The sequence below is a fragment of the Tiliqua scincoides genome, chromosome 11 (assembly GCF_035046505.1).
Source record: "Tiliqua scincoides isolate rTilSci1 chromosome 11, rTilSci1.hap2, whole genome shotgun sequence".
NCBI lineage: Eukaryota > Metazoa > Chordata > Lepidosauria > Squamata > Scincidae > Tiliqua > Tiliqua scincoides.
The window spans coordinates 27612968-27636637 of record NC_089831.1 but is presented as its reverse complement, the minus strand read 5'-3'; the positions used below and the strand labels follow the sequence as shown (position 1 = coordinate 27636637).

Sequence of the window (23670 nt, the reverse complement as noted above, 5' to 3'; positions counted from 1 at the left end):
AGTGCATTCACAGCATGCTCGTTTAGAGCACCCCCTCCCCAGCGTTCTTGTGAGGGGCTTTGGGGCACTCACCCCCGAACATGGGATCATGGAACACAGGGAGACTGCAAATTTGCATTTGGGGAGGGGGGAATGTAGGGCTCTCTGTCCAGGGCAACCAGGGGCTGGCCCCACCCTTTGCAGGAGGAGAGAGGGACGGGCTGGGTTGGGGTCCCGTTTCAAACCACTGGTTGCACTGGCAGGAAACTAGTTCGATCACACACACAGACCCCTTGGGACTGCTGTACTCCCAGATGACTCTGCATGTGGGGGGGGGGGGGAGCCTGCACTCTTTTGCTCTGCCCTCCGGCAGCTCATGGTACATCCACAGCAGGACCCCATGAGGGTAGGTCTGAACCCTAGCAGGAGGGGTGCTGAATGGGCACTGCATTCTCAGGGTCTGCAAACTTCCTCCTGGTCCAAAGTAGGACAAACCAAGCCTGTGCCATTTGCCCAACCCTCAGACGCTGGAGGGGACTCACACCAGGCCAAGGGCAGAGCAGAGCTGTCTTTATTTCTTGGCATTTGGCAACAAAATCAGTAGAAATGAAAAACCTAAATTTTGTTCGGTAACATTTTACATCAAGAATGATTGTGAAGGGGAAAAAAAACCTCAAGAACCTGCCTTAACCATCATTAAGAACCAGCAATGGACAAACGCAGGAGGCAGCCTGGGGGCAACGCGCTTTCTCCCCCCACTAGGCATCTACTCCCCACTGGCCTTCCTGTGGTTATTGACAGCAACCTGTGAGTTGAAGGCCACCGTGATGATGACAAAACCATTACTTTGTGTAGCTCGTACAAGAAAGAAAAGGGGGGGGGGAGAGACCTGAATTGGATCCCAGCTCTAAAGGAAGAGGCGCAGAGCTCAGGCGGCCCAAGGCAAGCTCCCTGCAGCGGCTGGGCTGCCTGGTACTGCAAGCAGCAGCCCAGCCAGAGCCTGGGGAAGACCCACCCAGACAGCAGCCGGGGCCAAGGAGGGACTGCTCGAGAGCAGGCAGCTCCCGCCACCTCCGGCCCCCAATTAGGCACTGAAGAGTCCCACGCAGTGTGCTTCAAAGACAGAGAGAAGGGCAACTCCACCCCCTCGGAAGACCCAAGTGCCTGGGCATGGCGGCTGTCCTGCACGAGGGGGTCCAATTCCACCTCCCTCAGAAGGCCACACTTGGAGGAAGGAAGATGGGGAGGCAGCTGGCAGTGGGGCTGTGGCAGCATCAGAGGCAGCAGGCAGGCGGCACTGTCCACAGGGAGGAGGCAGTCTGGCCTCGGCTGCCCAAGGGTGTGCTTTGCATGGGTCCAAGGGTGCGCAGCTGGCCTCATTCAGACCCTCCAGGGCCGGCACCACTGACCACCTTTGCGCTGAGGCCCTCCCCTGCGCAGGAGGTTCAAGGCTGAACCTTAACTTCTGTCACACAAAGAAGCCGGGAAAGCCCGCAGTGTGCTCAAAGGCATGGGCTTGTCCAGGCCCCTTCCGCAAGAGGAGGCACCCCCAACCCCACCTTATGGCACACATTGGTGGCAATGAGGGCTGACACTTCAAGGAAGGGCTCAGTGCCTTGAAAGACTGGCCCCCACAGGTTAGATGCTGAATGGCACCAGAGCTCAGATACACAATACAAAAGAACCTCAGAGGTGGGGCAGCCAGCACTACGGACACTCTAGACCGAGGGGGGGAGCCCATCGGCCCAGTCCCGTCTCCACAGGGTCGGCCACGGCAGCAGGTCTGTCACGGTGCATTTAAGTGGTGGGGAAGCCCACAACCGACCCCGCCTCTGTCTGGACGTTTCCGAAAAGCCACTGTGAGGCCCAAGGAGAGGAAGCCACGGAGTGGCTGGCAGGAATCTGGCTGTCTAGAAGACGTAGATCTTGTCACGCTGGACACAGTCCAGGTCATCATCAAGGGTCAGTAGGACCTGCAGAGAGGGAGAGGAAAGGCTGGGCTGGGAGAACTGGATGGAGCCCCCCAGTCCCCATCTTTCTATTTCCAGTTTTGGAGTGACTCGCAAGGGCTGGTGGGATGGAGTGGGGGGCAGCAGCCCTTCCACAAGGCCCGAGGGACACACCACCTGTCCATGAACCAGAGCAGCTCTTTTGTGCATAGCTGGTGGCAGGAACTCTTGGGGGGGGGCTACCCCTTCTGCCCTGTCACCAGGGAACCAGGGCAACCTACCAGGAAGGAGCCAAACATGGCAATGGATGAGAGGAAGTGCCAGACATCATGGTCATCAAAGAAGTCCAGCAGGATGCAGTCACGGTTGTGCTCGCGCGACTCAGCCGGCATTTTCTGCAGAGACGGGCAACAGGGGCTGTGGGGCTGGAGATGCCTCTGCAGAGGGTGTGGGGGGCCAAGCAAGGAGGCAGGGCAGGGCAGGGCAGAGCCTCACCACCACCCCCCAGCTTTAGGATGGGGCACTGCCTCCTGCTTCAAGGCAGCCTGACTGCTGAGTCAGCTGGCCTGAGAACTGCTGCTGGCTCACCAGGAGAGGTGTGGCTTACCTGCCAGGTGCTGAGGCCCTGGAAGAAGAAGAAGAGGGCGAAGCCCCACACCACTGATGTGCAGACAATGCACAGCAGTGGGATGGGCTTCAAGCGCTCCCCACTCCGGAGCTGCGGAGAAAGGGAGCAGTAAGAGACCAGCGAGGAAGCGCTCCTCGCTGGAGTGTGCAGGAGCCCCTCTGCAGAGGCAGGCTGGTGGAAGGGCTGACCCCACCCACCACCTTCCAGGCAGGCACCTTCATGATGATGTAGAAAGCGAAGTACAGCAGCAGATTGCAGATGCCGATGGCCAGCAGGTAAGAGGCAAAGTCATTGGGACGCACAAGGAGGCCGTACGTGGCGCTGTGGGGGGAGGGGAGGTGGTCAGGAAGGCACCAGGAGGTGGTTCTGAGGGGTCTGTGGTGGCCCACGTGGGGGTTGCCCTGGACAGCCGCGATGAACTTGCCCCCCTCTGCCGGCTTCCTGGCAAGACGCTCCACGCCCTGGCCGGCGGACAGGCCCCTTGGCCAGCGAGTGCCCCTCCTGCACACCAGCAGCCCGTACTCACAGCGACCAGTTGATGAGGTTCCCCATCACCAGCAGCACCATCCGGTCCTGAGGACACAACAGAGAGAGGCATGCCTCAGGGTTGCAGAGCAGGGCCCCCCCCCCCCGTGCACATATGCATCCACACATGGCACACACTCACCACATACAGAGGTCCACTGCACTGGCGGATGCAGTCCGTGTAAAGCACATGCAGAATCCTGCGTGGGATCCCAGAATCTGGAGAGGGGGTCACAGACAGCCACAGTCAGGTGGACCAGGGGTGGGAGGCCCGTGCCGGATCCAAGCTGAGAGCATGGCCCCTACGCTGCTCTGTGCAGGGAGCCAGCCCAGCAGGCCAGGGTGACTGCATAGCCAACTGCTCAGAGCCCTGTGTCGGGGGGTGGTGGTGGAGGTGGTGCACCAGACAGTAGAGGGCATGCCCACGAAAGAAAGAGGGGCCCTGGGTCACAGAGTCCCAGGCTGAGTCCAGCCACCATTGGGAGCAGCCAAAGGGCTGCCTACAATGGAGATCTACACACTGCAGGGCCTGCCAAGGGGGGGGGCTGGAAAGGACTCACCCAGCTTCCAACGGCCCATGTAGTAGAGCTGGGTGCTCAGCAGCAGGGTGGCGAGAATGTGGATGACGGAGAAGACAATCCAGAAGGCCATGTTACCCTTGCCGAAGACCTGGGGGGAGACGGGGCATGGGAACCAGGGCTGGGGGGGTCTGCTTCCCTCCCCTGCCCCACTTCTCCCTTGCAATCATCCTCCCTTGGACCCGGCACCTGCAAGACAGTTGTGATGTACTGACAGGGACTTTGTGGGAGGGAGGGATGCCGACTGCCAAGCGAAAGCCACCCCTACCCACTCTGGCACTCTGCAGGAGCCCCTGCCCGGGCAGCACAGAGACAAGCAGGTGCTCTTTCCTGGACGCCAGCAGTGCTGCCTGGGTGGGGAGCCCCTCTCTCTGGCTCTGCCCAGTGCACCTGGTGTGGTCATTCGGTGCTGCTTTGGAGCCAGATATTGGGTAATGGGTAACCCCTGCTAACTGGGCAGGAGGCACTCTTTCAAGTGGGTGCTCCTCTTTTTAGCAGGGGGAGAGTAACTGGCCCACCTCACCCCAGCAGTGGCTCTTCTAACGGCTGTCTGCTGGTGCTCTTTTGCATCTTTTTAGATTGTGAGCCCTTTTGGGACAGGGAGCCATTCGTTATTTGATTTTTTCTGTAAACCACTTCATGAACTTTTCATTGAAAAGTGGTATAGAAATATGGTTATTTAATAATAATAATAATAATAATAATAATAATAATAATAATAATAATAATAATAATAATAATAATTCCCCACCACCCAAAGCCACCAGGGTAGGAACAGAACAAGGGGGGGGGAAGAGATGCAGCTCCTGACCCCACGGAGGGCAGGGATGTGCCTTGTTCAAAGACAAGAGCGAAGGCTGGGGGGGAGGTCTCAAGAGTTGAGAGAACAGAACAGCAGCTTCACCCCCGACAAGCATGCGGAGTCCAAGCCCCCCCCGGCAGCTCTGCTTCCCACCGAGCCGGCTGCTGCCCCCCCCCGGCACTCACCACTCCGACGACTGAGAAGAAGATGACGATGGCCAGGCAGGCGTAGGCGCTGTAGGCGCTGGCGTTGATGTCCGGGTGCCGCTTCTGGTACAGCTTCAGCATGCACAGCCCGGCAATCATGTACATGAACGAGGTGTCTGTGGAGGAGAAGGGGAAGCAGCAGAGGTGGTCCTGGAGTGCCAGACGTGGAGGCTCTGGGCCTCAGGCTTGCCCAGACCGCGCGGCGGCAGGCAGTGCCCGGCCAGGATGCGTGTCAGGGCCCTGCGGCGCCCAGGAAAGGCTGAACGTTCTGCCTGTTCACACCAGCTGCCTCAGGCACAGGCTGCAGCTATTCTGTGGTGGGGAAGGTGCACTCTGAAGGTGCCCTTCTCCTTGAGGTGCAACACACTCCTCCACGTGCAATATAGCTGAACCCTGGCCTTCCATCAGATCAGGCGGCTCCCCACCCCAGACTCCTATACAGGCTCCTCCCTGGGGCACAGGTGGTCCGCTGCTCCTCCGCCTCCCGCACAGCACTCACCAAACTGGAAGTTGGTGTAGTTGGGGCAGACGTGGTAGCAGGCACTGAGGAGCCCCTCCATCATGAGGGCTGTGCCCATGGCGTAGAAGAGGCCAAAGTGCTTGGGGATGCCGCACTCCTGGGGTAGGGGAGAGTGAGAGAGGTGGGCTCAACCCACTTGGGGCAGCAGCCAGGCAGGGGGGTCTCAGCTGGGCCCTACTCAGCCTCCAGTGTGGGAAGCGGCCATTGCTCTGCTTCTGCCGCGGAGAAGTGGCCTTGTGCCCAGTGCCTCTGCTCAACCACCCCTCCCCCCCAAGGCTGCAGGCTCCTCCACAACCCCTCAGTTCCCTGAGATGGTGCTGGAGATGCTGGGAGCTCCAGCAAACAGAGACATGCCTCCCCCCACTCGTTTCATCCCCCCCCAACAGAGTCAAAGGAGAATCCCCCATCATGACTTGCAGCTGGTCCCAGAGCTCAAGGGAGATCTGCAGGCAGGGCAGGAAAGGTGCCAGTGCTGCATTCCCCCTGCCCCCCCCGCTTCTCACCAGAGCCTGCAGGTCATTGCGCATCAGGGCCTGGTTGTAGCTGATCTCGCGCTGCAGTATGATGAGCAGGAAGAGCAGCCCTAGCAGGATGTAGCCCAGGTTGCTGAGGATGTTGTTGAAAGCACTGGAGGGCAGACAGGCAGTCGCCCACCCTGGTGAGGGCCGGAAGGCAAGGAGGCCACCACAGCCCCTCTCCCAGCCACACCAACATACCTGAGGTTGCCCAAGGGGTGGGCACAGAGGAAGTTGTAGTAGCAGATGTCCTGGTTCCCTGTGACGTTCACCACCTGCCAGCGGGGGTAGGGGGCACATCAAACATGGCTCCTGCCTGCCAGCCAACCCACTCTCTCTGTGGTGGGCGGCAGAGGCAAGAGCTGGGAAACCTCCCACCCACCCTGTCTGCACTGGTGCAAGCCGCTCCGTGACACCAGAGTTCTGCATTTGCAGGATAGCCCAGGAACTGCTGGGCTTCAAGAGTCTGGATGGCATTGGGGGGGGGGGGGGCTTTGCATGGCCAACACCACCAGGCACCCCAAAGAAGCCCGGGAAGGTTGTCCATTACCGTCTGGTAGGTGATGACCAGCTGAATGACAGGCAGGGCATAAAACACAGCAATGGTGGCGATGTTCCTGCAGGAAGCAGAAAAGGGGGAATGGGTGGGAAGGCTCATGTGAGAATGGACTGTCACCTTTCTGCAAGGCACACGATCAGCTGGGGCATTTCCACAATGACCCCGCAGTCCTGCCTGGCTCTTGTTTGTGGGCACAGAGGGCAAGGAGGGCAAACCTGCACCGGCTGCCCGAGCAGGGCCAGGGGTCATTCCCCCCCAGCCCCACCAGCTCACCAGAAGTAGATCTGGTATTTCTTCCTCAGCACCCGCTTGTCTTTGCGGGCCAGGTCTGCCACGTACAGGTATTGCTGCAAAAAAAGAGAGAGGGGCATAAGGCTTGTGGGGCACCTAACAAGAGAGGAGGGTAACCTCTGCTTGGGGACTGCAAGAAGGCCCAGTGTGCCCAAATCCACCTCTTCACTGCCGTGCCCTGTCTGCCTGGCGGCCCAGCCCTCCCAGTACTGAAAGGCCACCTAGCCTCGCCTCACAGACCGGGCCACCCACCGACAGACCAGGTCTCCCAACCCAGGTGGAGGCAAGCAGAGGAAGCCACAGCAGTCCACAGCTGTGGGTGACTTGCCGCTCACTCTGCCTAGGCCTGCCACCCACACCCTCCAGCCCCCAGAGGACACTGTTCCCCACTGCTCCTCTGCACTCCGTGGGGCTCTTCAAGCAGGAGCAGTGCGTTCAACTCTCCCAGCTGGGACATTTCCGGTTCCTCCTAGAGTGCTGCAAAGAGCACCATCACAGGGCCGGGACCGGCCAGTGGCCTTCAGAGACATGGGGGGGGGGGGAATGGGAGACCCAGCCCAGTCTAAGGCAGCTTCCCCTGACCCAGGCACCTTGGTGCGAATGACATTCTTGTCTGAGTCAATGTCGGCCAGTGTGTCATAGTCATCTTCCTCCACTGAGCTGAGGGAGTCAAGCCGCGGGCGCCCAGCCATATTCTCCAGGGAGCGGTCTGCGGGCAGGAAGGGGGCAGTGTTATAATCGAGGCTGGCCGGCCAGGTACCCTCTGCGGGTAAGTCGCTCGAGAGAGCTTCCTGGCAGGCCTCACAATGGAGCCCCAAGGGGTCGGCTCAGCCTGGGGTCATCGAATTACCGATGCAGCCGACCCCCTGCCCACCTCCCACCTTCCGCTGTTTTCCGTCAGGCCCAGAGCTCAGCACAGAAGGTCTTTGGTTTGCGGCCATGCCAGCAGGTGCCCCCTGGCCAGGGGCAGATCTCACAACACAAGCCAAGACTGCCCTGAATGCTGAGCTGCCCCCTTGGAAAACACCCCCCCTTCCTTCCCCAGAGCAGTGATCACTCAGCTCTCATGCAATTGTCTGACACTGTGAGGTGGGGGTAGCATCATGCAAAATTGTCCCCTTCTCCAGGAGCTTTCTGAGGGGGCCTTATCCTGCCAGGATCACAGTCCAAAGCAGCTCCTTGGTCAGCAACAGCAATCCAAGCAACAAGGCTTGACAGAAATGCCATGTTGAATATATATGTGGGGGCAATGCAACTTCTCCCCCCCCCCCCGAAGCAGACCGCTGGGACACGCAACCCTTCAGAAAGCTGGAGCTTGCTCAGGACAGACCAGTGGGGGGTGGGTATATCTGCATGGCATTTCTCAGGCCCCAGTCAGGGGGTGCCACTGCCAGGCCTTGCACACTCTGTGCTCTGTATGGAGAAAAGAAAACACACGTGCTCCCCCACTCTGCTTGGAAGGAAAGTGCTGCTTTGTGGTTTGCTTGTGGGTCTTCTGGAAAGCCACTGTGAGAAGCAGGGCATGGAGCAGCTGGGCCCCCTCCGAAGGGCTGCCTGCATGACCTCCAAAGCCACAAGCAGCTCAGGTGTGCATTACACGGACCAGAGTTGGGAGGACCTGCAAGGCCACTGAGCCCAACCCCTGCCAACGCAGGCTGCCACAACTGCAGCAGCCCCAACCATTGGTTGGTCGTCCAGCTTCTGCTTCAAGACTTCCAGTCACGGAGAGCCGAACACCTGCTGAGGAAGGCCATGCCACTGCCAAGCATTTCATGCTGTCAGGAAGTTATTCCTAACCTTTATTAATCAAAATCTCCCTTGTTGCAATTTAAATCCTTTTGTTCTGGTCCTACCCGACAGAGCAACAGAGAACTAATCTGCTCCATCCCCCACATGACAGGCCTGCATGTATTTTAAAGTAAACAAACACAGCATCCAAAGAACAGTGTTCCACAGGGCAAGCGCATGGAGCGTTTGTCGCTCTGAAGAGCAGACACAACCAGTTCTTGAGCAACTGAGAGATGGAGGCCAGAGAAAAGAGCATGGGTTGAGGCAGGGCTTCAGTCCACAGATCTCTTGCTCTCAGATCAAACTCGATTCCTGAGCTCTCGCCAAGGACTGCCCACGTGGTTGCAGGCTTATCGTCTTTCTATGTCTGGTGACAAGGGAAAATATTGACATAGTGGGCATAACGGAAACCTGGTGGAATGCGGAGAATCAGTGGGATACCGCAATCCCGGGCTATAAACTCTACAGGAGGGACAGGCAGGGGCGTGTTGGAGGTGGGGTGGCCCTTTATGTTAAGGAAGGGATAGAATCCAGCAAAGTAGAGATTGAAGGTGGGTCCGACTCCACCGTAGAATCTCTGTGGGTTAAATTACCAGGCTTGTGCAGCAATGTAATACTGGGGGCGTGCTATCGTCCTCCAGACCAGAAATCTGATGGGGACCTTGAAATGAGGAAACAGATCAGGGAGGTGACAAGGAAGGACAGGGTTGTAATCATGGGGGACTTCAATTATCCTCATATTGACTGGGTCAATTTGTGTTCTGGTCACGATAAGGAAACCGGATTTCTTGACGTGCTGAATGACTGTGGCTTAGATCAGCTAGTCACGGAGCCCACCAGAGGACAGGTGACTCTGGATTTAATATTGTGCGGTACGCAGGACCTGGTTAGAGATGTAAACGTTACTGAGCCATTGGGGAACAGTGATCATGTTGCGATCCGTTTTGACGTGCACGTTGGGGGAAGAATACCAGGCAAATCTCTAACAAAAACCCTTGACTTCCGACGGGCGGACTTCCCTCAAATGAGGAGGCTGGTTAGAAGGAGGTTGAAAGGGAGGGTAAAAAGAGTCCAGTCTCTCCAGAATGCATGGAGGCTGCTTAAAACAACAGTAATAGAGGCCCAGCAGAGGTGTATACCGCAAAGAAAGAAGGGTTCCACTAAATCCAGGAGAGTGCCCGCATGGCTAACCAGCCAAGTTAGAGAGGCTGTGAAGGGCAAGGAAGCTTCCTTCCATAAATGGAAGTCTTGCCCTAATGAAGAGAATAAAAAGGAACATAAACTGTGGCAAAAAAAATGTAAGAAGGTGATAGGGGAGGCCAAGCGAGACTATGAGGAACGCATGGCCAGCAACATTAAGGGGAATAATAAAAGCTTCTTCAAATATGTTAGAAGCAGGAAACCCGCCAGAGAAGCGGTTGGCCCTCTGGATGGTGAGGGAGGGAAAGGGGAGATAAAAGGAGACTTAGAGATGGCAGAGAAATTAAATGAGTTCTTTGCATCTGTCTTCACGGCAGAAGACCTCGGGCAGATACCGCTGCCCGAATGGCCCCTCCTGACCGAGGAGTTAAGTCAGATAGAGGTTAAAAGAGAAGATGTTTCAGACCTCATTGATAAATTAAAGATCAATAAGTCACCGGGCCCTGATGGCATACACCCAAGGGTTATTAAGGAATTGAAGAATGAAGTTGCAGATCTCTTGACTAAGGTATGCAACTTGTCCCTCAAAACGGCCACAGTGCCAGAAGATTGGAGGATAGCAAATGTCACGCCTATTTTTAAAAAGGGAAAGAGGGGGGACCCGGGAAACTATAGGCCGGTCAGCCTAACATCCATACCGGGTAAGATGGTGGAATGCCTCATCAAAGATAGGATCTCAAAACACATAGACAAACAGGCCTTGCTGAGGGAGAGTCAGCATGGCTTCTGTAAGGGTAAGTCTTGCCTCACAAACCTTATAGAATTCTTTGAAAAGGTCAACAGGCATGTGGATGCGGGAGAACCCGTGGACATTATATATCTGGACTTTCAGAAGGCGTTTGACACGGTCCCTCACCAAAGGCTACTGAAAAAACTCCACAGTCAGGGAATTAGAGGACAGGTCCTCTCGTGGATTGAGAACTGGTTGGAGGCCAGGAAGCAGAGAGTGGGTGTCAATGGGCAATTTTCACAATGGAGAGAGGTGAAAAGCGGTGTGCCCCAAGGATCTGTCCTGGGACCGGTGCTTTTCAACCTCTTCATAAATGACCTGGAGACAGGGTTGAGCAGTGAAGTGGCTAAGTTTGCAGACGACACCAAACTTTTCCGAGTGGTAAAGACCAGAAGTGATTGTGAGGAGCTCCAGAAGGATCTCTCCAGACTGGCAGAATGGGCAGCAAAATGGCAGATGCGCTTCAATGTCAGTAAGTGTAAAGTCATGCACATTGGGGCAAAAAATCAAAACTTTAGATATAGGCTGATGGGTTCTGAGCTGTCTGTGACAGATCAGGAGAGAGATCTTGGGGTGGTGGTGGACAGGTCGATGAAAGTGTCGACCCAATGTGCGGCGGCAGTGAAGAAGGCCAATTCTATGCTTGGGATCATTAGGAAGGGTATTGAGAACAAAACGGTTAGTATTATAATGCCGTTGTACAAATCGATGGTAAGGCCACACCTGGAGTATTGTGTCCAGTTCTGGTCGCCGCATCTCAAAAAAGACATAGTGGAAATGGAAAAGGTGCAAAAGAGAGCGACTAAGATGATTACGGGGCTGGGGCACCTTCCTTATGAGGAAAGGCTACGGCGTTTGGGCCTCTTCAGCCTAGAAAAGAGACGCTTGAGGGGGGACATGATTGAGACATACAAAATTATGCAGGGGATGGACAGAGTGGATAGGGAGATGCTCTTTACACTCTCACATAATACCAGAACCAGGGGACATCCACTAAAATTGAGTGTTGGGCGGGTTAGGACGGACAAAAGAAAATATTTCTTTACTCAGCGCGTGGTCGGTCTGTGGAACTCCTTGCCACAGGATGTGGTGCTGGCGTCTAGCCTAGACGCCTTTAAAAGGGGATTGGACGAGTTTCTGGAGGAAAAATCCATTATGGGGTACAAGCCATGATGTGTATGCGCAACCTCCTGATTTTAGGAATGGGTTAAGTCAGAATGCCAGATGTAGGGGAGAGCACCAGGATGAGGTCTCTTGTTATCTGGTGTGCTCCCTGGGGCATTTGGTGGGCCGCTGTGAGATACAGGAAGCTGGACTAGATGGGCCTATGGCCTGATCCAGTGGGGCTGTTCTTATGTTCTTATGTTCTTATGTTCTAGACACAAGGACTAGAAACTTGCTAAAAAAATAAAAACAGAGGTTCTCCACACAGCACAGAATGTGCAAAGTCCTGACCACAGCTCCCCCTGCTGGCCAATAATAAAAGGCCACACCAGGGCTAGGTAAGAAGTGCTGGACACCCGTGATTGGATCCCCGCCTCCCTGCTAGCATCTACCCATAGCCAAGGCCCAGTGTCTCTGGCGGTGCTGGCACGGATCCTGCCCTTGGAAGGAAAGCAAAGAGTTACAAAAGGGGCTGGCTCTCTGGACCCTCCAGTGGCACCCCATTCCTACCAGGCCAGGCTCTCCCCCGCCCAACCAGACAGTTTTGCGGACCAAACTGAACAGCCAGCGAGTGACAGAATCCAGCACACCCTGACTGGGTGCCCCACACCCAGCATGCAAATCCCAGGCATTCTAGAGCGGGGATCCGATCCCGTCACCCAGGCCAGCATCTCACCCACGTAGCCGTATGACACTTCTGTGGAAACCAGGCTATCCGTGACGTTCTCAGTGCTGACTGTGGAGCCATTGTCTGCAAGAGAAATGGGGGGGGGAGGCCCAAACCCCCAGCAGGTGAGCCAAACAACCAACTCAGAAGTGCCAGGTGTGTGAGAGAAAAGGCAAGAAAGCAACAGCCTCCCCCCTGCCCTGTTGCAGCATGTCCTGCGCACTCCTCCGTCTGGCTTCCTGGAGAGCTAGTAGAGCAAAACAAAAGCCTTCTCCCACCCCCCTGCGCCAAGCAGACAAGTTGGTAGGAGACAGCTGGCCCCCCGAGGCCAAGTGGGGCTGGGCCCCTCAGTGTCTGCACCCACACCACAGAGAGGGTGGGGGGTTTTCAGAGCAGGCCTTGGACCTACCAAAGGAGCCATAACTGTAGCCACTGTAAGGTGGGCGTCCCAGGAAGGAGTCTGGGGAGACGTGGGGGTGCCCTGCAACAGACCATCATGCAACCATCAGTGACCATGGGGGCGGGGCGGGAGCAAAAGCTGCTGCTCCTCCGTTGGCCCAGCTCCAGCCACAGAAAGTGGCCAGGAGACACTCTGGGGCAGGAGAAGCAAGAGACCCCCCCCCCATCATCGGAGTGGACTGTTCACCCACCAGTTGCTCTGCCTCAGGTTGGCCTTTCCACTGGCCCCCTATTTGCATGGCAGCCCCCTTTGCACCCTGAGGGTCACGTCACAGTTCTGGGCTTCCGAGACAGCACTTTGTGGCCTGTGCCTAAAAAAGGTCCCCTCCTGGCCCGGAAAGATTTAGACTAGAATTCTGCACTAGGAGAGAGACGGAGGGCTTACCAAGAAGAGAGGCTGAGCAGGGGGTGCCCCAGAAAGAAAAGCGGGGGGAGGAAGAGAGAGAGAGAAAAGAAGATCAAGTTAAAGGTGAAAAACCTACATCCAGATCCCAGGTAGTGCAGACCCACAGGGGTCTGGAGCGGCACCTTCCCAGCACCCCCAGCCACAGAATATCCTCGAATGGTTCAGCACGAGAAGTGAGACCAGGACAGGGAACGGGCACACCTGCAGGCCCAAGTCCGCCACACCACAGGCACACCAGAGGTGTTGGGAGTCGAGAGGAAAAGCAGGATTGCTGCCACGACAAGTCTCCCCCTCCAAGCCATTCAGGCCGCAATCCGAACCAATTTTTTAGCACTGACATAAGGGAAACGCAACTCCGAGGTAAGGGAACAAACATTGCCCTACCTTGAGGAGGCCTCCGTGATTGCCCCCCAACTGCAGGATGCAGCACATGCCCCACCGGCACAGCTATGCCAGTGCTGGAAAGTTGGTTAGGATTGTGCCCTCAGGCACCTAAATGCCTAAGTCTGGATCTCACAGTTGGCTTGAATTTCTAAAATTCCCCAGCAATTTCTCTCTCTTTTTTTTTTTTTTTTAAAAAAAAAGGTTTCTAGCCCTCACTGATTTTGGAGACAAATGTGAGGCTATGGAATTTAAAAGGGAATTTAAATTTAAAATTTAAAAGGGAAGACTTTCAAAGGGGATTGGACAAGTTTCTGGAGGAAAAATCCATTACGGGTTACAAGCCATGATGCGTATGTGCAACCTCCTGATTTTAGAAATGGGTTATGTCAGAATGCCAGATGCAGGGGAGGGCACCAGGATGAGGTCTCTTGTCATCTGGTGTGCTCCCTGGGGCATTTGGTAGGCCGCTGTGAGATGCAGGAAGCTGGACTAGATGGGCCTATGGCCTGATCCAGCGGGGCTGTTCTTATGTTCTTAACTACAATTCCCAGGAAGCCTTGCAGGTCTCTTGTTATCTGGTGTGCTCCCTGGGGCATTTGGTGGGCCGCTGTGAGATACAGGAAGCTGGACTAGATGGGCCTCTGGCCTGATCCAGTGGGGCTGTTCTTATGTTCTTAACTACAATTCCCAGAAGGCCTTGCAGGTCTCTTGTTATCTGGTGTGCTCCCTGGGGCATTTGGTGGGCCGCTGTGAGATACAGGAAGTTGGACTAGATGGGCCTATGGCCTGATCCAGCAGGGCTGTTCTTATGTTCTTAATTCAGTAAAAAGAATCCACTCTCTGGATATTTTTTACCCCGAACTGGCAGTTTCCTTACGTATCGATGACATCCCTGCTCCCTACGTAGCCCAGCGCGACCTTGTTCATCCTCCCTGTTCTAAGATCTCGGCTGCAGCAAAAACTGAATGAGGGTCAGCATCACACACAAAAGACGAGCAAAGTCTGTCGGCTGGTGCCAGACCAGACAGGTGCACACATGTCTATGTCAACCACTGTTTGGGCAGGGAGCAAGAGCCTCCCAGTCACACCCTGCAAAGCTGCCCCCTTTGGCTGGTCAGGCTCCCCTGCTCCACACATCACATACCAGTATCGGTACTGGGTGTATCTGTGGCCGGCAGGAGTCCCATCTTGTTTCTCTTCCATTGCCTGCAAAGTAACACACAGCCTCAGGTAGCATCTGCAATCCCCAAATAGGAAGAATCCCACATGGAGAGCCCAACAAGAGGGGGCCTGGACTGGCCCATTGGTCCTCCCTGGCACAGGTGGGCTGGATCCCTTGTCCCTCCTAAGAGGGTGGCCAGACTGGACTTTTGTGGACAACTCTGCCCCACAGAAGAGGGCTCCAGAAAGCACAAATGACAGAACTGCAACATGGGCGGGCGTCAAAGGCCACTGAGCTCAGTCCCCATGAGGGGAAGGAGGACACAGAGGTCACACCACAGATCAGTCCAGATAGTCTCTGGTGAGCGGAGAGACCCTGACTCCAGAGGGCTCTCACAAGTGAGCCAAGTCACACGCAGAGTACCTGGGTGGGCAGACCACAGCAGGATTATAACTACCTCAGGCTGCGGGGGAGCCACCTCTGCAGTTCCCCGAACGCAGAACACAACAGCTGCAATGAAGACCCCAAACCCCCCCTTCCCATGGCCAGAGCACTGACTCCTGTCCCCGAGAACAAGGAAAACCGAAGCTGGCAGGCGGGAGGGAGGGACTCACCTCCAGTTCTCCCAGCAAGCAATGAGCAGCGTCAGCACGTAGAAGGAGAGGAAGACCCCCAGGCAGAACAGCATTCCACTCACATAGGCCTGTGCTGCAGAGGAAAGAAGGAGACTTTTCAGAGGGGCAGCAGCCAAGGCAGAGCCCCTCCACCAGCCTCCCCAACCACGTCTTCAGTGGCAGGTAAACTCCGGGGCTGGCTGATGGCCAAGAAAAGCTGGCCACAGAGCAGCACTTTATCCAGCAACTGGTCTGGAGGGTAAACAGTGTGCACAGACTTCCCCACCCCGTCCCAGGCAGGCAGGCAGGCCTGTGCTCCACACTCTAGCTCTCCTTCCCAGGCACTGAAAATGCCACCCAGGGTGACTTACAGCTGACAGCGGGTGATACCACCACGTCCAGAGTTTTCTGCCGGTGGCCTTGATCAACCGGCTCATCTGGAAGGACAAAAAGCTATGATGGGTCCTCCGGGGAAGTGGCAGCCAACCATTCACAACCACGTGGTTTCCCCTCTCTCCCCTGATGGTCCCAACACGCTCATCATATTCTCAGACTAAGAGTCACAAGCATCCCCTGACGGGAGGATGCAACAGGCCAAGGGCTGGCGCCAAGGAGTAGCCCTGTGGCTGAAGTCCAAAGGTCACCCTGGGTGGCACCTTTGGAAAAGGGGTAGTAATGCAGGGCTCCTCCACAAGCTTCGTCCTCGGTCTTCACCACCACGACCACGTAGAAGCTGTGGCTGGGGAAATCCTTCTTCTGCAAGGGAAAAGCGGAATGTGTGTGGGGGGGGGGAGAGGAGTGAGAGCAGGATCAGGTGGTTTCCTTGGACCCTGCTCCAAGGCAACAGCGTTCTTGATTGTAGGTGGACAGCAGCTTGATCAGCAGGCTCTTTGGCAAGCAGGGCCGGATTACTGGACCCCGCCTCCTGCCATGACCCAGAAAATCGCGAGAAAATGGATGGAGCACCCAGGAGCCATGCTGATGTGGGGCCTAGGCTGTGGGCCTCTGGCTGCTGACCCCTGAGCCTTGCACCATCACAGAGGGCACCCAAAGAACCCCCCTCCCCCGTCCTGCCCCAGCAAGCACAGCTTCCTTAGGAGCCAAGGGCACTGCTGGGCTCACTGGGCACAACTGGAACTGTGGCAGGCCCCTGCTAGAGGAAGCTGCCTAACGCCAGAGGCCTGGACAAGCTCCCAGCAGGACTGCAGTACCTGGACGGTGATGGCTGCCTTCTTGGTCATGGTCTGGTACATGCCGATGAAGGCGACGTTGTTGTCCAGGTCGTAGACGGGGCACTGGGCAGGGAGGAACGGATGGAGTCAGCCACTGCGCAGAGGGACATCCTGGGGTGGGGATGGGCTCAGGGAGGCAGAACCCCAAGCCCCCCCACCGCCTCGCACACGCACCAGCACGTCCTGGATGGAGATGACAGAGCAGGGGAACGCTGCGGCCGACGTCACCTTCACGATCACAGAGTCCACCTCTTCTGGGAACTCGTACTTGAAGTACTGGGGGGGACAGGAAGGCACCATCAGCTGCAAAGAGTGCCTCAGCTGGCCTCCTGGCAGCCAGCAGCAGAGCAAGCCCTGCCCCACTCCTCACACACACTCTGTAGCCCCACAAGGGTAGCAGATCCACCTGTGACTCAAGCAAGGCCGCGTGTTGGAGAGCAGAATCTTCAACAGGTGTGCAGGCACAACCTCACCAGAGTCAGTCATGGGCATGAGCTGCACACATCAGGTCAACTGGATCCACCACCACCCCAGTCACACCCAGAAAAGGAAGCTGGCAAGCCTGAAGCCTCCATCAGGCAGGTCTTTCTTCTTTCCTTGCAACGACTCACTGTCTAGGACCTGCCATGCCTAGAACAGCTCATTCAAGCTGAGGAGAGCATTGGGGGGCGGGGGGGAGACGCACCTGTGGCTGGGCTGCTGTAGCATTGAAGCCGAAGGGCTCACTTGTGCTGTGCGAGAGGAAGAAAAGGGAGGCACAGAAAAGACTGATGCAGTTGGGGCGCTGCGGAGCGCTAAATGCATGAGACCCACACCTGAGCTTGCCTGGACCCCCAGACTCTGTCATTTTATAGTACGGGGTGGGGAGGAAGGTGCTTTGTCCATGATCAGAGGGTGGCTTCATTACTTCTTCATGGCCCCATCTCTCCTGCCAAGCGCATGGTTTTGGGCCCAAGAGTTTCCCAGCTCCTCCAACAACCCCTCCTTGCCACCCAGCAACAGCCATCATCCCCTCCCAGCTCAGCAAAGGACATGGGTGCCAGCACAACATCTCTCCCCAGACCTGGAATCAGAGCCCCGTGCAGCTCGCTTCCCTCCTTCCCAGGGCTTGGCAATGATGCCTTCGCCATGCGCTCCAAGGCGCCTCATGCAGCAACATCAGGGTTCCATGCAAGCCCCTTAATGGTTGGAAAGAAGGCTGCCCATCCCACAGGTCATGGGGGCCACTGAGGTCACAGCTGCTCACCTGAGCACAAAGTTCTCCACACGAGTCACCTGGAGCTGGTAGGAGGCATTTGCCACGGAGAGCGTAGACACATCCACGTAGAAGAACTGTGTCTCTGCCTCACTCTTGGTCTGTGGTTGGCACAGGGTGCGGCTGACATTCTGGTACAGATACTTCCGCTGGTACCTGGAGGCCGGAGGGGGCAGGGCAGGGCATGGTGGGGGCAATGCCACCAGCCAGCCTGGCCAGGAGAGACCCCCCCCACTTAGTCAGCTCCACTTGTCTGAGTTACATCCTGTGCCAGACGTTACCCCAGGCCACAGACTGCCTCAGGGTCCCAGAAAGAGGAAGCTGCACAGCACCTGCCTGCTCTTCCCAAGGCCTCAGGTACCCTCAGTCCTTCAACACAGGGATAAGCTCTGGAGGCCAAGTCAGGCCCAGGCTGGGGACCGAAGAGCAGATGCTAAGGCTGTTGCTGAGACAGAGGAGCCCCCCTCCAGAAAGAAGAGACGGAGCGGCTTGCTCTGGGGCAGGCAAGGGCCAGAACCAGGGCCCAGCCCAAGCCATGCGGGTGACCTGCCGTCCCCTGGTGGCTCCGGAGACTACTGCTGTTGAGGAATACTCACAGGCCTCGGAGAATCAAGGGCACCTGGAACGAGACCACAGCTTCCTTCTGCCTCACCACAAAGAGCACTGGGGCCTCCTTCGGTGTTGAGAGCACGTTCACTGACACCCGGACCCCCTCCGTCTGCAGGACAAGGAGGAAATAATAATAATAATAATACAGGTATTTATATACCGCCTTTCTTGGTCGTCAGATTTCTCCTCAGACTTTAATTCAAGGCGGTTTACATAGGTAGGCTGTTTAAATCCCCGTGGGGATTTCTACAATTAAAGAAAGGTTCTATCTTTCAAGAACCACACAACATTTCAGATGGAACTTTTGCGGTCTGTTATCACTTTCTTGCCTCCTCCCACACAGGCTGACAAGCAGCTCCCTCCGAAGAGCAGGTGGAATAGCTCGGCTCAGCTTGTCAGCTGCTTCAAGGTCTCGCCGTTCATGGTGCCGGTGGCCTCGAACTGGCGACCTTCAGATGTTATCTTCAGGCAATTGGAGGCTCAACCCTCTAGACCAGACCTCCTGCCCTAAGAATCAGGGTAGTGCTGGTCAGGATGGGCAGGCAAGCCAGTGGGCAGAGCCAAGGCTGTGTGTCCTACTCCAGGCCCTCAGCCTTTCCTTCCCCAGAGGCACAGGCACTTACATGGCCCCAGCTGAACAGCACTGGCAATCTTCCATGCGTGCCAGCAGGCCCCAGGAGGGCCCTCTATACCCAACTGTCCAGCTTGGAGTTCCACAGGTTAATTACATGTTGGGTATTTCTTCACTCAGCATGTAATTAACCTCTGGAACTCCCTGCCACAGGATGTGGCATCTGGCCTAGATGTCTTTAAAAGGGGATTGGACAGATTTCTGGAGGAAAAGTCCATTACAATTATAAACTGGGATGTGTATGTGCAGCCTCCTGGTTCCAGAAGCAGGCTACCTCAGAATGCTAGATGCAAGGGAGCCGCAACAAGATACAGGTCTCTGGTATCTGGTGGGCCACTGTGAGATACAGGAAGCTGGACTGGAAAGGCCCTTGGGCTGATCCAGCAGGCCTCCTCTGATGGTGCTTTGGGATTGAATGTTGGGAGATTGAGTGTTGGGAGAGTTAGAACAGACAAAAGAAAATATTTCTTTACTCAGCATGTGGTTGGTCTGTGGAACTCTTTGCCACAGGATGTGGTGATGGCGACTGGCCTGGACGCCTTTAAAAGGGGATTGGACATGTTTCTGGAGGAAAAATCCATTACGGGGTACAAGCCATGATGCGTAAGCGCAACCTCCTGATTTTAGAAATGGGCTATGTCAGAATGCCAGGTGCAAGGGAGGGCACCAGGATGCAGGTCTCTTGTTATCTGGTGTGCTCCCTGGGGCATTTGGTGGGCCGCTGAGAGATACAGGAAGCTGGACTAGATGGGCCTATGGCTGATCCAGTGGGGCTGTTCTTATGTTATGTTCCTCCTCCTGTTGTCGGCAGAAGCCAGACCCAGCCTGCACTGGGCTTCTCAACAGGAAACAGTGCCAGGTGCCTCTTCTAAGCAAGCCTGATGAGCCCTGGGACCTCTCACAAGACGAGATGGATCTGACTGTGTTCAGGGGGGAGATGAGTGGCATCTGCACACTTTGGGGGCAGCCCAGGACAGAGCAGGGTGCAGAGCAGGCTGCGGCACAACCGGGCGGGCACAGCCATAGGACTTCTGTGATTCCAGATTAACGCTATAAGTCAGCAAACCAAGACCAGGGAGCAGCTGCTGTGCAGATGTGTCTGTTAGAAAGCCCAACACACTGAAAAGTTTGTGCTGCTGGGCTGAGAAACGCAGGAGACCTCAAGCAGGGAGGCTGGTGCCTGGGGAGCATCACAGCGACACCCCCATATTTTCTGCAGTGTTTCCAAGTGTGTGAAGAGGCTTCACCCCAACACTGAACCATCAGAGGCAGGAGTTCTGCTTGGAACCCCCCACGGGAGTCTTTCCCACTGGCTGCCCCACAGGGGGCATGGCTCTTCCACGCAGCAGGGGCAACACTGTCAGGCCTGGGCTCACCTTTGCTCCCTTCCTCTCCAGCTGCCAGCGTGTGCTCTCTGAAGACAGGCAGCTGCCTGATGTGCTCAGAGCGGGCTCCTCGCAGTCTCGCCAGGAGTCACGCCCTGCACAGGGCGCCGGCCGGCCCGCCAGAGATCTACTGCGTCTGGAGGCTCCGCTCACCTTTGCCACCCACCTCCTGACCTCCTGAAGGGGGAGTTCGGGGGGATCCATCCCAGGTGCCCCTTTGACACGGGGCGGGTGGGAGGCAGGGGAGGCTCTGCCTCCCCACCGGAGTCCTTCCGACAGCTCTGCCGCTGTGGGAGGCGGGCCGGCTTCGTGCGCGGGTAGTGGGCGCCTGACCCCTCCCACGGTGGCGGGGCTTTTCAGAGGACTGCAGTGGGGGCTCTGCCCCGCCTTCCCACCCCGCACGTCCCTGCTGGCAACTCGGGGACAGCGGCGAGTGCCGGGAGGACCAGGAAGTGCCCGGCCAGCCACAGCAGCCCGCGCCCGAGCGCCCTTTCCACGGCTGGCGCTGGAGCCGCTCTGTCCGGGCGCTGCCTCTCCCCTGGGCGGCGCTCTGTACATGCTTGGAGGCCGGCCGGCCGGCAGGCTGCTCACCCGGTTGCGCGTGACGGTGTGGTTGAAGGCGTAGATGTTGAGCAGCTCGCTGTTGACCACGTCCGCGTAGGGCCGGTCGAAGGCGGCCTCCCGCTGCCGGACGCTCTTGCCTGCGCCCGCCGCCCCCTCCGCCGCCTCCCCGGGCGCGGCCAGCAGCAGCAGCAGCAACAGCGGCAGCGGCCCCCGCATGGCTTCAGCGCGGCGCCGCGGAGCAGCTGGCGGGCGGCGGGGTCAGCACGCCCTGCGGCCGCGCGCGGCCCCTTTAAGGTCCGGCTCCGCTTCGATACTTTGTAGCGCTCGCCGCGCGCCCGGGCGGTAAAAACAGTCAGGCAGGGGTGACGTCAGCGCCCGAGGCCCCGCCCCCTTAAAGGGGCCGAGGCGGGACTGCGGGAGCCCGGTTGCTGGCTCGATTGTAGAGCGCTGGGGGCGGAGACCTGGCAGCGCCCCACCGACGGCTCTCTCCAGGACAGGGAGGCGTGGTGCGTGGGCAGGCAGGTGAGGCAGAGCGCCGCCGTGGGAGGCACCCACAACACACACGCAATGCCTCCCCCCACCACACCTGCCCGCTCCAAAACCAAGGCAACCAGCTGTGGCAGCAGCACTTTTCGAAGGACTCCATCGAGGAGGCCCAGCCTCCCCAGCCACTGCACCGCCCTGCTCCAAGACCAGGGCGACCAGCTGTGGGTGCCTTTTCAAAGGATTCTGGTGGGGGGGCTCTTGCCTTACCTGCCTCCCACCCCACCGCACCTCCTTGCTCCAAGGACCAGAAAATGTCCTCTTTCCAGGACACTTCCATGTACTTTTCCCTGGGAGCAGGGCACAGCCATCTTGCAATTAATCAATTACCTGTAAAATTATATGCAATATAGTTTTCAATTTAATAAGTAATACAGGGTTTAAATTACCAACCACAAGTAATCCATACACGAGTGTTTTTAGTTTTCATTTTGTCATGTCCCACCTTTTTCTTGAATGTCCTACATTTTGGGGTGCCTGGTCCTCCTTGGTGGTTTGGACATCTCATGCCCCTGTCCAAGACAGGCTGCTCACAAGCTGCATCATGTTGCACCTGTTCACAAAGAATCTGGAGTTTGGTGCACACACAGAAGTGCCCCAGCCTGCAGGGGACTGCACTCAGCAATTCAGGGTGGTGAATGCCAAAGCAGAGGGCAAAGAGGACACTCCAAACCAGGCAACTGAAGGGTAAAGATGGGCCATGTAAAAGGATGTACTTTGGAGGGGAAAATCCTAATTGCATTCTCCCCCTCCTCCCCATGGGCTCTGAACTGTCAGTGATGAACCAGGAAGATCTTTGGGGTTTGATGGGGACATTTCAATGAAAGTGTCCACCCAGTGTGACAGCTGTGAAGGTCAATTTCATGACACTAAGGAATCTGGTACAGGGCAGCTGACACCACAAATCTATATAGTGCCCAGTTCTGGCCCCCACATCTCAAGGGCTGGGTGAAGTGCAAAAGAAGGTGATCAAGATGGTGAAGGTTCTGGGAATTTTAGAGAGGGAGACAGGATGAGACTTGTAGAATTATGCAGGGGGTTTTAGCAAGGCCTGCCAAGACTTTGGACTGACAATCAGCCTGAAGAAAACACAGGTCATGTTTCAGGATGTGGACTCACCTCCCTGCATTGCAATCTCTGCGCATGAACTGGAGGTTGCTCACGCCTTTGTGTACCTTGGCTCAAGGATCTCCGACACTCTTTCTCTCAATACGGAGCTAAACAAACACATGGGTAAAGCAGCTACCACGTTTTCCAGACTCACAGAGTATGGTCCAACAAGAAGCTGACAGAATACACCAAGATCCAGGTCTACAGAGCTTGCGTCTTGAGTACACTTCTGTACTGCAGTGAGTTATGGACTCTTCGCACACGACAGGAGAGGAAGCTGAACGCTTTCCACATGCACTGCCTCCGATGCATCATCAGTATTACCTGGCAGGACAAAGTTCCAAACACAGTCCTGGAACAAGCTGGAATCCCTAGCATGTATGCACTGCTGAAACAGATGCCTGCGTTGGCTTGGTCATGTCGTGAGAATGGACGATGGACGGATCCCAAAGGATCTCCTCTATGGAGAACTTGTGCAGGGAAAGCGCCCTACAGGTAGACCATAGCTGTGATACAAGGATATCTGCAAGAAAGATCTGAAGGCCTTAGGACTGGACCTCAACAGATGGGAAACCTTGGCTTCTGAGCATTCTGCTTGGAGGCAGGCTGTGCAGAATGGCCTCTCCCAGTTTGAAGAGACACTTGGCCAACATATTGAAGCAAAGAAGGAAGGCCCGTAGCCAGGGAGACAGACCAGGGACAGACTACACTTGCTCCTGGTGTGGGATTGTCACTCCTGAATAGGCCTTTTCAGCCACACTAGACTGTTCTGGAACCACCATTCAGAGCATGATAGCATAGTCTTTCAAGACTGAACGTTGCCAACAACAGGGGGGCCCCAGCCGTGTTGCCTCTCTCCTATAACACCAGAGCCAGAGGTTGTCCAATGAAATGGAATAATACACCATTTGGTATATACCAAACGAGGTACTTCACATAACATGCAATGAGCCTGTGAAAGTCACGGCCAGCAACTAGATTGGCTTGAACAAACTCATGGTCAACCTGAAGTCTATCTGTGGTTGCAGATCATGATGGCTGATATGGAAACTGCAGGTCAAGCTGCAGCCTGTTTCTGCAGCAATACTCCACACTTGGGGGGCATGCACTTGAGGGCTATGAAACAAGGCTACCACCTTCCCCTCCCCCCCAGAATACGGCACCCTTCACAAATCAAGTTTGCTACCTGAAGGCAGAGAGCTCAGGACTTCCGCA

General features: G+C 56.3%; 1 protein-coding gene across 4 annotated transcripts; it reads right to left on the bottom strand.

The window, feature by feature from the left end:
* Positions 1 to 533: 533 nt before the first annotated feature.
* SIDT2 (SID1 transmembrane family member 2) lies at positions 534 to 21148 on the bottom strand. Of its 4 annotated transcripts, XM_066639306.1 has the most exons (27): positions 20830 to 21148; positions 18210 to 18331; positions 17605 to 17769; positions 17044 to 17089; positions 16533 to 16634; positions 16338 to 16421; positions 15783 to 15882; positions 15498 to 15563; positions 15127 to 15220; positions 14495 to 14556; positions 12511 to 12582; positions 12111 to 12185; positions 11827 to 11874; positions 7143 to 7261; positions 6535 to 6608; positions 6253 to 6319; positions 5904 to 5977; positions 5691 to 5814; positions 5167 to 5284; positions 4647 to 4783; positions 3642 to 3750; positions 3224 to 3300; positions 3083 to 3129; positions 2772 to 2877; positions 2536 to 2646; positions 2210 to 2323; positions 534 to 1952 (listed from the first exon to the last, which is right to left on the bottom strand). In XM_066639306.1, the coding sequence occupies exons 1-27, from the start codon at positions 21016 to 21018 to the stop codon at positions 1890 to 1892; spliced, it is 2565 nt and encodes an 854-aa protein (XP_066495403.1). In that variant the 5' UTR covers positions 21019 to 21148; the 3' UTR covers positions 534 to 1889. The 4 variants fall into 4 exon arrangements, with proteins under 4 accessions (XP_066495403.1, XP_066495406.1, XP_066495404.1 ...); XM_066639309.1 differs by lacking the exon at positions 12511 to 12582 and having other exon boundaries at positions 20830 to 21147; XM_066639307.1 differs by lacking the exon at positions 11827 to 11874 and having other exon boundaries at positions 20830 to 21146.
* Between the last annotated feature and the right edge of the window lie 2522 nt (positions 21149 to 23670).